General features: G+C 39.8%; 1 protein-coding gene across 2 annotated transcripts in view; it reads right to left on the bottom strand.

Moving 5' to 3' along the window:
- ENPP3 (ectonucleotide pyrophosphatase/phosphodiesterase 3) overlaps nucleotides 1-12,964 on the bottom strand; it is a 100,075-nt gene that overhangs the window by 55,695 nt on the left and 31,416 nt on the right. For both annotated transcript variants that reach the window (XM_006144301.3, XM_027770234.1), the window contains 5 exons: nucleotides 8,963-9,042; nucleotides 5,372-5,491; nucleotides 4,507-4,616; nucleotides 1,659-1,724; nucleotides 919-991 (listed from right to left, as the gene is read on the bottom strand). In XM_006144301.3, coding sequence (XP_006144363.1) covers nucleotides 919-991; nucleotides 1,659-1,724; nucleotides 4,507-4,616; nucleotides 5,372-5,491; nucleotides 8,963-9,042 — 449 coding nt within the window. The remainder of the gene's footprint in view (nucleotides 1-918; nucleotides 992-1,658; nucleotides 1,725-4,506; nucleotides 4,617-5,371; nucleotides 5,492-8,962; nucleotides 9,043-12,964) is intronic.

The following is a 12,964-nucleotide window of genomic DNA, read 5'->3' as shown; positions in this document are numbered from 1 at the left end:
ATCCCCCTAGGGAGTACTTTCTCTGTCTCCCTCTTTCTTTCTCCCCTGCAAGCACACACACCCTAGAGCAAATTAAAACAAAACAAAAAAAAAAGTAGTGAGACTTGAGCAGTGCCTTGTACTGTAAATGATTTTGGCTTAGTAGGAAGGAAGAAGGCTTTCTCATAAATGATAAAGGCAGGCTGCCAGAACAAATAGCTTGCACTCCAGTGGAAGACAATTACATTCCAACTGAGAACAACTGGTAAACGAACTTCCATGTGGTGAGGAAATGTCATACCCATGGGAGCCTGTTCAACTTTACATGATGTCTAAGACAATGGAGGCCTTGAGGAGTTTAAGAGAGAGAATAGCTTTGTTTGGTGAGAAGCCATACTGCAGGACTATGTTTGTGCAGTGAAATCATAATAAAACAGTCTCAATAATGAAGAAACTAATAATAGAGAGTCCACTTCCATGACAATGGGGCTGAGGAGGGGAATACCTTAGCCTGAAGACAGTAATCTACTAAATCCAGTCAGAAGGGAATATTGGCTGGAACCACGTGTGAGTACATAGCTGGATACATCACAATGGACTTGCAGGTGACCGCTTGGAATAAACCACAGCAACTGCTATTGGCACACGCCGTAGTCAGCCTTGATGCTTTCATTGGTGTGAAATAACTGCTGCATCCAAGTGTTCTATACATGTTTATCAAAGATGTGGGCAATAAGGCCATTGCCCTTGCTAGACTTTTAAGTATCCTGTGGTTAATAAAGAAGATATCTTTGATAGACTTTTACCTATTTTTATCTCCTTGTGCGTGTATCTAATACCTTTGTGTTTAGCAAAAATGAAAGAATATTATTTTACTTTGTGGGTCAGAGTGAGAAAATTTTGCATTTGTTTACAAAGAAAGAAAAAAAAAAAACTTACTCCAGCACTGACTGGTCCACTATCATGTCCTGCAGAATCAGGTTCTTCAACGTACAGTGTATAAAAACTGGGTCTAGGGGTTAAATTGAAACAGAAAAAGACATTATCATTTTGGAGTACACTTAGAGACTGGACCTGGGAACGCTGTGAACCTCAGAGTTGTTTTCTCTTTCTCTCTGTCCTCCTTCTACAAGCCAGGTGGTTTCTCTGGATCCTAGCAGGGCTGGCTCTCCTAACAGGAAGTAAGACCTTCCAGGATGTAAACTTCAGTATGCCGCAGTTATGAAAATCTGTCTTGTTCTTCAGTTAAGATCTCTTCTGGTGTGCCTCAGCCCTGACTATGTCCTGGGTTTTACCTTTTCCTGACTCTTTATTCTGCCATACTCGAGTCCTTCTTGAAGTGCTCGGTTTCCTGCTTGTAGAATGCTTTGATGTCAACCTGCCATCACAGCCTGACTCCTCTGGCTCCTAGAGTCAGCCCTCACAACTGCGGGTCTGATTCTGCCCCAGTCCCTATCCGTCTCTACGGTATGCTCTCTGCTCTCTGGCACTGGCTCTTCCTATAATAACATCAGCCATGTTCTCAAGAGTAAGAAGTGTCCTGTTCTTAGGAATAATTATTGAAAAGTGCTCCATTAAAAGGCAATGCCAACAACAAGTGATTGTTTAAAGTAAGAAACAATGTCATATTTTGTACACATGTATACCACAATGTCAGGACTTCTGGCACTAGGTATTACCTTTCAGCTTTGGGCAGGTCCAGCCACTTTAACAATGTAGAGATCCTTTGCTCATATGGGATACTTCTGAAAGGAGAGAAAAAAATATTTTTTCAAAACTAATCAGCAAGCAGGACCAGCAGTTAGCGTAATGGCTATGTCGCTGGACTCCCATGTAGTTGACCGCAGTTCGAGTCCTGGACCCGGTGGCTTAAACTCATGCCGGGCACGTGTGCATGCGTACCCAAGATCCCAAGAGGAGAATGGATGACAAGGGATTGCAGCGTGGCCATTCCCCTCTTCTCCCCTGAAGGGTGATTTCTTGCTTCCTATCTCTCTGTCTCTCTCTGTCTGGCGAGCGCATGCACCCTATAGCAAAAATCTCTCCAAAAAAAAAAAAGAAACAAGTAATCAGCATGGGGCCAGCCAGCAGATGGCATGGTGGTTAAGGCAACTGGAGAGGCAGGGGTATTTTCTCGCTTTCCCTTTCTCTTTCTCTGTCTCAGTCTGTCTTGCTCTGGCAAGTATGTGCATCCCACAGCAATAATTAAAACAAAAATAAACAACAACGAAAATCAGCATAGGGAGCCAGCAAGCGGAATGGTGGTTAAGATGTTTGACTCCCATATGGTCAACCGTGGATCAAATCCCAGATCTGGAGGTTTGAAAATCACACCAGGCATGCATGCATACATGCCCAAAATCTCCAGAGGAGAATGGAGGAAAAGAGATTGTAGTGTGGCCATCCCCTCTGAAAGAGTGATTTCTCACTTTCCCTCTCACTGTCTCTCTCTGTCTCTCTGGTGCACACATGCACCCTGTGGCAAAAACCTTAAAAAAAATCATCATATATGCAAAAGGAAAGAAAATGAGTATGTAGTAAAAATGTCTGCACTCCCATGTTTATTGCAGTCCTGTTCACAAAAGCCAAGATATGGAACTAACCTACTGATAGATAAATGGATTAAGAAAATGTGTAATCAAGAATAATTCCACGGGACCAGCATTTGGCATAATGGCTATGTCGCTGGACTCTCATGTAGTCAACCGTGGTTCAAGTCCCGGACCTGGTGGCTTAAACTCACGCCAGGCACATGTGCGTGCATGTCCAAGATCCTGAGAGGAGAATGGAGGAAAAGGGATTGTGATGTGACCAACCCCCTGGGGGAGTGATTTCTCACTTTATGTCTTTCTGTCTCTCTCAGGCTTTCTGGCAAGCGCACACACCCTATAGCAAAAACCTCTCAAAGAAAATGAAGAATTCCATTGTATTCCTATTTAGAAAGGTAGATTAGCACCTTCAAATAGTCATTTTGTGTTCTTTATATCATCAAAAAATACTGAAAGAGATTCAGTGTTACTCAAAAGAATTTCCATTTTCAATATTTATATGGTGACATACTTAACAGTTTGATACATGTGTATTATTTTATTCTCTTCTGCTTTCTGTCCTTTAATTTTACTATTCATTCTGATTAAATTTTCGTCACTTATACATTTGTATAGATTAAGCATCTATTTATACAAGATGATTGTTCATTTGAAACAGATTTATTAGTGAGCAAACCAGAGAATACAGTCCAGAGGAAGAAGACAAGCTAGCAACAATAGGCCTAAAATATGCATAAATTATTAGGTTGTGGGGAAAGTCGTGATGCATTTTTCTATACAAAAATGTGTCATGACTTTCCTGATGACCCAATACATAGTGTATTGAAAGGTGATAAATTCTATGGAGAAAATAAAAAAACTAGAACAAAGTAAGGGTCCCTTAGAAACTGGGCTTCAGATAGATTGAAATTTTAAATCTTAGTGTGATTGGGATAATATAATATGGAGAAGGTTAAATTTGAGCAATAGTCTAAAAGAAGAGAAGGAATAGGCATTTGGATCCAAGGAATGACACATCTCAGGCAGTGGAAACAGCAGGCAGAAGTGAGCCTGGTGTGTTGAATAGGTCACAGTGAGCACTGAGGGGAGAAGAAAGAGAGGAAGTGTAAGAGGTAGGGGAAGCATGAGAGTCATAACACCCAGGGCTTATAGACTCAAAGTGAGAGTGACACAGGGAGCCATGCACTTCTTAGTACAAAAGAGTGGCGTAATTGGATCTGGGTGGTGGAACGAGAATAGATTATAGGGGATAAGAAGTCAGGAGTGTGAAGAAACAACTGCTGTAACACATGCAAGAAATGTTAGTTCAACTGGCGAGGATATAATAGGCATTCAGTGAACATATGTGGAACGACTGAATATATGTGATTGGATTGAATGACTGAACTAATGGATGATAGGTGGATGGATGGATAAAAGAGAGGATGGGTAGAGACTAGATAAGCTCCCAGAGTGGTATTGCTAGAGTTATGAAAAGTTCTCAACAGCATATGTTTGAAATTAGAGCCAAGAGCATTTACTGAAAGACTGTATGAGGAATATAAGAAAAAGAATCAATGATGACACCAAGATTTTTGACCCAAACAACTGGAAGAATACCATTAAGATTACCATGAAAGGACCAGCAGTTAGTGTAATGGCTATGTTGCTGGACTCCCATGTAGTCCACCGCAGTTCGAGTCCCGGACTCGGTGGCTTAAACTCATGCCAGGCGCGTGTACGTGCATGCCCAAGATCCCGAGAGGACAATGGAGGAGAAGGCATTGTGGAATGGCTATCCCCCCTGGGGGAAAATTTCTCTCTTTCTGTGTCTCTGTCTCTCTCTGTCTGTGTGGCGAGTGCACGTGTCTTATAGCAAAAACCTCTCCAAAAAATAAATAAATAAAATAAAAAGATTACCATAAGGATTAAGACACTACCAAAAAAAAATTTAGTCATTACTGCTTAGAGGGGACCATATCTGAAAATCTTTCACCACCTGTTGTAAGCCATGTACAAGGAGGGAAAGGAACCATTTACAGCCACATCTGATCCTGGCCAAAAGTAGGAAGCAGTTTTCAAGCCTTGATACATTGCTGTCAGCCATATCTGTAAGAAGAGAAAATTTAAAATAAGTGAAAGTCAATAGAATAACTAAAATAGAAATCTTGCAGCTTACTAGAAACTGAACAATATTAAAAATTGCAAAATGTATTGAAATGTATTTAAATTATTTAAATTTTGTCTTTTAGACAGTTAAAATATATCATTACTGGGCCAGCCTGTGGTGTGGTGGTTAAGGTGCCTGGATCCCACATGGCCAACAGTGTGGCTTTAATCCCCACACACCAGCTTGGAAAACACTCCAGCACATGTGTATGTGTGCCCAGAATCCTGAAAGGAGAATGGACTGCAGTGTGCAAATCTGTCCTGGGCAGTGCTTTCTCAATTCCTTTCTTTCACTCCCTCTTTTTGTCTCTCTCTGACTAGCACATGTGCTCTACAGCAAAATTTAAATATAAATATATATATATATATAGCCAAAATCAAGAAGGTTGTAAAGTAGTAAGAAACAAGGTCATTTTTTTTATTGACAAGTTAATTCTTTCCCTTCAAAAGACTTACAAGTCAGCATGAAGGGGATAAATTAGCAGTACATCTTTCTCAGTAGCTTCCAGGTTGATGCACTTAAAATGCAATGCCCACGTTTCAACATAAGGCTATTTGAGTGAGCAATTATATATATATATATATAGCTTACATACTAGATGGAAAATGTAAACTCAGGGCAATGAGAAGACTAAGCCACTGCCACACTGGGAAGTGGGGGTCACTTTGGGTGCCATGTGTAGAATGCTACATACTGGTTGTCCGTGCCACCAAGCTGGATTGTCTTTCTCCTTTGAAGAAAGTGAAAAGTTCTTGTTCAGATGGACATCGTACATATTGTTGTCAATGATACCATGTGATTCTGGATACAAGCCCTAAAATGATCATTTAAAAAAACAATTAAGAAAATATATTAGTATACATGTAACTTCAAAGAACATAAGATCTACAACTTATATCTAGGAAGGATATCATGCACCTTGCAATATAAGACACATCGATCTGAATTCAAGTATCAGGATTTTCTTTTCTAGTTCTACCATGGTCTTTAGCAGCGAATGAATGAACCTGGACAGTCAGTTTGTGTTCATGGTGCTATTATGTAACTGTTGTGTGCTTAACAACTACCTGTGACTACAGTGATCAGCCACTGGTTATATTGACAATAACGGCAAGAAATTTACTGTATAAAAATTTGTATTTATCAAATCTCCTGGCTAAATGGAACTTAAAATATGCTCCCAGTATGTTAGAAGGGAGCCTACCCAGTCCCTACCCTTCCTTTTATCTATCATCCACCATCCGTTAGTTCACATGTTCATTTAATCCAATCACATGTATTCAGTCACTCCAAATAGTTCTAACTACTTGTAGATAGATTTTGAAGTCATTATTTCAGAACTTCAGGACATATAAATACATATACATATACAAAGGGACTCCAAGAAGTTTACAGAAAAATGGAATTAAAGAGTTGATGGTGCAAAATATCTTTTAAATCCATGCATCATTTTCTTGCAAAAAGATCTTTGAAACCCATGCATAATTTTCCATTTTTCTGCAAACGTTTTGAAGTCCCTTTGTATATATGGTAAATAGTGCTTATAATATGTTATCCTTTTTTGTGTATGCTATACGTGTATATATGCACCTTATGTATTTATGCACAAATACATACAATTTGTTATTCATAGTAGATCCATTCTAAAATGTTATACTGAATCACCGTTCACAGGGAAACTAGAGCTTCTGTTCACAACACTGTTGTCAACTGATCAACACATAACCTTGGTTTCTATGTGTTTCTGTTTGAGGACAGCATACTCACTACGCATGTTTCACTCACTGTCACTCAAAGCTAGACAAGGCTTATCAGACACATGTATTTTCTCTGTAAGTTACATCACAGCCTTCTTGCTTTTAAAAACATATGAGAGTACTTCAGCACTACCCATGGGGACCATTTTAAACAGCAAAATCACCAATGAAAAGCACAAATGTGAAAAACGTGACACTAAATAGACAGTAGACTTAAAAATAACACCATTCATTTACAGCATGAGGTTTTCATTTGTCTTAACTTAATAAAGACATCTGTATCATAAATGAATTATTGATATATTGGCTACATTCCAAGATAAAGCAAATGAAACAGGTCAATTCTCCTCAAGGTACAAAAAGACTCAAACGAGAAGGCAGAGTATGACCTTATGAGAGCTTAGCTATGAATGTACCTTAGATAACACATTGTTTTGCTCTTCTGTGGATGTCTGTGGATGTTTGCAAATGGCCACAGATGTACATTTATTAATTATAATAAATATAGGGGCCAGTAAGTGGTCTGGTGGTTAAGGGCACTGCACTCCCACATAGCCAACCAAGTCCCAGACCTGGAGGCTTGCTTTCTCACTTTCCCTCTCTCTCTCTCACTCTGTCCCTCTCTGATCAATTTAAAATAATGAATAAATAAATAAAGTTAAATAATAAAATAATAATTTTTTCAAAGTTTTAAAAATGACAATAAATACAGTGACCAGCAATTAGTGTAATGGCTATGTCACTGGACTCCCACGTAGTCGACCACAATTCAAGTCCCAAACCCAGTGACTTAAACTCACTCCAGACACGTGTGCGTGCGTGCCCAAGATCCCAAGAGGGGAATGGAGGAGAAGGGATTGCGGCGTCACCATCCCTCCTCGGGGGTGATTTCTCGCTTTCTGTCTTTCTGTCTCTGTCTTTCTGGCAAGTGCACGCACCCTATAAAAAAAAACCTCTCAAAAAAAAAAAAGATAATAAATACAAATGAATTTGAGATACAAATAAATTTGAGGTTAAAAATAAATTTTAGTAAGAGAATCCACAAACATGTGCAAATAATGGGAATACATACATACATATATACATAATTACTTGAGGGTTAAAATTTAAATAAGTCGAGCTGACTCCATAGCATAGTGGGTAAGTGCTGCACGTTGGTGGCTTCATTCCACATTGCCAACCATGGTTCAAGTCACAGCCATGCTGGCTTGAAATACATGCTGGGTGTGTGCACACTAAACCCTGATGGGAGGCCAAAATGAAGGCATAGGATTGTGGACTGTGACATGATCATGCCCCACTGAGATGTGCTTTCTCTCTCTCTTTCACTTCCTATGCTGAGAGCATGTGCTTCCTCTGCTGAGAGCATGTGCCCTCGGGCAATAAGAAGAAAAAAATTGTTTTGAAATTTAAATATGTTATATTGTTCCATAGTAATCAGACTAAAATGCAAATTGGTAAAAAAACAATATATCCTTTGATGATTTAGGCTGAAGCCAATGATTCCTTAGGTTTTGTTCTAAGATCTATAAATCTTTAATAAGTTAGTTTGAGTTCATTTTAAACATGCCATCCTACATTGAGGAGAACTCACTGACTTTTAGTTGCTTTGTCTATACAGATATAGCCAATTGGAATTCACATATGAAACACATGTCGATATCAAGTTAAATCTAATGAAAAAAAAAAACAAAGAAAAAAATCTCTCACATCAAAGTAGCTGTCCTCATTTACCTATAGCAGACCTTTCAATAAGGGAAGCACAGTCAAAAGCAGTATGATATTTTTCACGCTGCAGAGGCTATTCTGGTCTCTCCTAAAAGTGAATTAACGTAAACCCGGGAGATTCATTTACATTCAATGTCTGGCAGCACTAAATTAGCCTCTTATCAAGCCACCCCCTCCTTCTGAAGTAAGCCACCAAATATCCTGTGTGTGCTTTTTTAAAAATTTTTTTTATAATTATTTATTTAATTTTATTCATTCCTTCCTTCCTTTTCATTTGACCAGAGAGAGACACAGAGAAAGAGAGGGAAAGTGAGAAAGCAACCCACCAGGTTTAGGACTCGAACCGTGGTCAGCCATGTAGGAGTGTCCAGCGCTTTAACCACCACACCACCTGCTGGCCCCCCACGCATGTGTGCTTTTTTGGGGGGGGGGAGATTTTCGCTATAGGGCACGTGAGCTTGCCAGACAGACAGAGAGAAATATAGAGACAGAAAGCGAGAAATCACCCCCCAGGGGGGATGGTCACGCCACAATCCCTTCTCCTCCATTCTCCTCTCAGGATCTTGAGCACACACACACACATGCCCGGTGTGAGTTTAAGCCACCGGGTCCGGAACATGAACCGTGGTCAGCTACGTGGGAGTCCAGCAACATAGCCATTTCGCTAACTGCTGGTTCCCATGCATGTGTGTTTTTGAAGCATGTGATTTGGGCTTGGCCAGTTTCTCCCAGGCAGTCAGTCTAATGTGACTAGATTTCACCTGCAGCTGGTCATTCTTACCATCGCACTAAGCACTTACCGTGACAATGGTGTAATGATTTGGGAAGGTTTTGGTAGGATACACAGCTCTCATGTATTTTGAATGAATTCCACAGGTTTCTGCAACGAAGTAAGGTGAGATATTAGAAAGTCATTTTTTTTCCAAAGATGTGGTTTGAATAACTAAAAATTTGAACAGAAAAATTTCCCAGAAAAATGGAACAGTAAGAGTGGATTGAAGATGGAAAGAGGTTAAAATTCTGTCCCTTGACCTTTCTTCATTTACAGGAATGTCAGTTCTTAGGAGAGGAATGAGCGAACTCGAGGTCTACAGGATTTTCCCTTAATGAACCATATAATGCATATATTAGGCTTTGCAAGGCCGCATGGTTTCTATAGAAAACAGTTCAGCTCTGTCACTGAAGTCCTAGAGAATCCTCAGATGAAATATAAGCAAATGAGCCTGGCTGTGTGCCAATAAAAGTTTACATATGGGGAACCAGCAGTTAGCGTAATGGCTATGTCACCGGACTCCCATGTAGTCAACCGCGGTTCGCATCCCGGACCCGGTGGCTTAAAACTCATGCCAGGTGCATGTGCGTGCGTGCCCAAGATCCTGAGAGGAGAATGGAGGAGAAGGGATTGCAGCATGACCATCCCCCCTGAGGGGTGATTTCTCACTTTCTGTCTCTATGTCTCTCTCTGTCTGGCGAGCGCATGTGCCCTATAGTGAAAACCTCTCCAAAAAAATTAAAAAATAAAAAATAAAATAAAAAATAAAATAAAAAAGTATACTTATGGACATCAAAATTTGAATTTCATATAATTTTTACATGTTACAAAATATTCCTTTTATTCAGCCCTTCAAAAATATGAAATAATTCTCAGTTTATGGCAAGTCATTCAAAAATGAGTAGAGTGGGCTAAAGTTGGCCTGCAGGTCACAGGTAACTGACTCCTGAGTTAATTGTACCCTAAATTATCCACTGCCAGCTCTGTTTACTTTTGCGCTCCCCTCTTTCCAGTTCCAGCTATAACAACAAGAAATATATATATATAGTATTTGCATCTCACTGATAGTTCTTTTTTTTTAGAAGTATTTGTTTTTGTTTGTTTGTTTGTTTTTGCTATAGGGCGTGTGTGCTCACCAGAGAGACAGAGAAAGCAGAAAGAATGAAATCACCCCCCAGGGAATGACCACACCATAATCCCTTTTCCTCCAGTCTTCTCTCAGGATTTTGGGCTTGCACGCACATGCACCTGATATGAGTATCTGGCCGCTGAATCTGGGGCTCAGACCAGGGTCGACTACAAAGGAGTCTAGCGATATAAACATTATGTCATCTGCTGGTGCCCTTACTGATAGTTCTTATATGGAAATTAAACCAACATGACCAAAGTCAATACAACTGTCAGGAAAACTGAAAAGGGATTCGACTTGTGTAACAACGTAAGCCCACTACAAAATGAGCCATATGTACTGCATATTATTTTCCTTACAGTTTCCCCTTAATCTGTGAAGTTTTCCATGACCTGTTTTGCACAAGGCATGGCATTAATCTTGCTTTCATTGTTCTGTTGTTTCCAGTCTGTGCAATCACCCTGCTGGGGTAGGTCAGGACCATTAGTACACACTGCTATTTCCTCTGCAGCAGCAAAGTACAAGAAATTTTCCGTACCAACATCCTGTTGCCTCTAGTTGAAAAGAAAACTTCACCACTATAGATTCCATTTGGGTTAAAACAAAAAGTGAAATTTATGGCTGTCACAAAGGAATAGGCTTTGTAACTGTAGACAATGACTGTTTTCTCAAAACAGCATGGGATTGGTCTTCCCAGATTCTGTTCAGTATTTCCAATGTGATCTAGGAATTTCTTCAGAATCCTGTGATGTTCCATATCAAGGTCAATATATGGGACTCCGATCAGTTTTGGGACGGATGGGGTAAGAGATGGAAGAAAAAACAAATTTGTAAGGGTTCTTCAAAAACTTCATAGAAAATGTGTATTATGGAAAAAAATGCATGAATTTCAAAAAAAGGTTTGCAGCAAAATAAGCTTATATTTTTATTCCATTTCCCACAAACTTTTTGAAGTCCCCTTATACATTTTCATGAGAATCTCAGATGATTCTAATGTACTTAAGTTTGAGAGCTACTCTAGGATTTGCTCATTAGACATAAATGAAGTTTAAAATAATCTTTTTTTGGTCAAAACCACCAATAAATAAATTTTGTCCTGTCAGGAATTCCATATTCTTAGGAAGTTGTATGATAAAACAAAATGAGATCTGGCACATAACACACATGGAATACTACTCAGCCATAAAGAATAGCAATACTGTGTTATTTGATTCAAAGTAGACAAACTTAGGGACCAGCAGTTAGCATAAAGGCTATGTCGCTGGACTCCCATGTAGTCAACCGTGGTTTGAGTCCTGGACCCGGTGGCTTAAACTCACACTGGGCACCTATGAGTGCGCCCCCAAGATCCTGAGAGGAGAATGGAGGAGAAGAGATTGTGATGTGGCCATCCCCCCAGGGGGTGATTTCTTGCTTTCTGTCTCTCTGTCTCTGTGGTGAGCGTACACGCCCTACAGCAAAAACCTCTCCGAAGTAGACAAACTTAGAAGATATAAGTGATATAAGCCAGGCTATGAAAGACAAATACTGTACATATCCACAAAGATATATGAAGTGTTCATGCTCTATGATAGAAATGAAGGATTCAATAGCATAGAAAGGAAGAGAGTAATGGTAAATACAGAAGGTTCATGGGGGTGGGTTGGGGAGAAAATGATTAAGACACTAGGATGCATGTAAAAGAGTGAAATAGGTTATTGGTGTACTACAGAGTTAAAAAAAATACCATTGACAATTCAATATATATTTTATAAAGGCTAATATTTTGTTACTAAATGTACATAACATAATGTAATGGTCAATGGTGAATAAGATGACTATGTCAGTATCTTTGATTTGATAATTACCCCCTGTATGCATGCTTTGAGAAGCCATATGGTACCCCCACAAAGATACATATATGTAAGCCAGGAACCACGAATTTAAAAAAAGAGAGAGCTCTAACCATTTACATAACTTAAAAAATCTTAGTGGGGAAGGAACCAGCAGATGGCATAATGGTTATGTCACTGGACTCCCACATGGTCAACTGAGGTTTGAGTCCCAGACATGGCAGCTTGAATCTCACGCTGGGTGCATGTGCATGTGTGTGTGTGTATGTGTGTGTGAGTGTGTGCCCAAAATCCCAAGAGGAGAATAGAAGAGAAGGTATTATGGCATGGCCATTCCCCTTGGGGGAGGGTGATTTTTCACTTTCTGTCTCTCTTAAGCACACACTCCCCATAGCAAAAATCTCTCTCCTGCTCTCTTAAAAAAAAATGAATTTAAGTGGGGAAAAAAGTTATACAACAGAGATTAAAAAGTCAGTTTCTGTTTTTATTTTCTTGAAATACGGGTTTCTGTTAAATTCTTAAATGCTTAAAACCACAAGATATAAAGTAAAATGCAGACTAAGCTACCAGTTTGTGAAAACATGACACTACCCTGATTTTTTCTTTTTTTTTTTTTTGAAGAGGTTTTTGCTATAGGGCGTGTGTGCTCGCCAGACAGACAGAGAGAGACAGAGAGACAGAAAGCAAGAAATCACCCCCTAGGGGAGATGGTCATGCCGCAATCCCTTCTCCTCCGTTCTCCTCTCGGGATCTTGGGCATGCATGCACACGCGCCCGGCATGAGTTTTAAGCCACCGGGTCCAGGACGTGAACCGCAGTCAACTACGTGGGAGTCCAGCGACAGAGCCATTACGCTAACTGCCGGTCCCCTACCCTGATTTTTGATATCCTAAACAGGACACACTTGAATCTGCAGATTCAGGCTACCATTTTGTATCACCTGCCTTTGAATCAAAGTTCCTAAAGAACAGCTCACAAAAGGTATGATCCTTCTACCGATGTTTCTTCCAGACCATGGTAATTTAAACCCTGACTAAATAGGATACGTGTGGAAGGACACACACTAAAC

Source organism: Tupaia chinensis, unplaced genomic scaffold (genome assembly GCF_000334495.1).
Source record: "Tupaia chinensis unplaced genomic scaffold, TupChi_1.0 Scaffold000117_2, whole genome shotgun sequence".
Lineage (NCBI taxonomy): Eukaryota > Metazoa > Chordata > Mammalia > Scandentia > Tupaiidae > Tupaia > Tupaia belangeri.
This window is presented reverse-complemented; position numbering and strand designations above follow the sequence as displayed.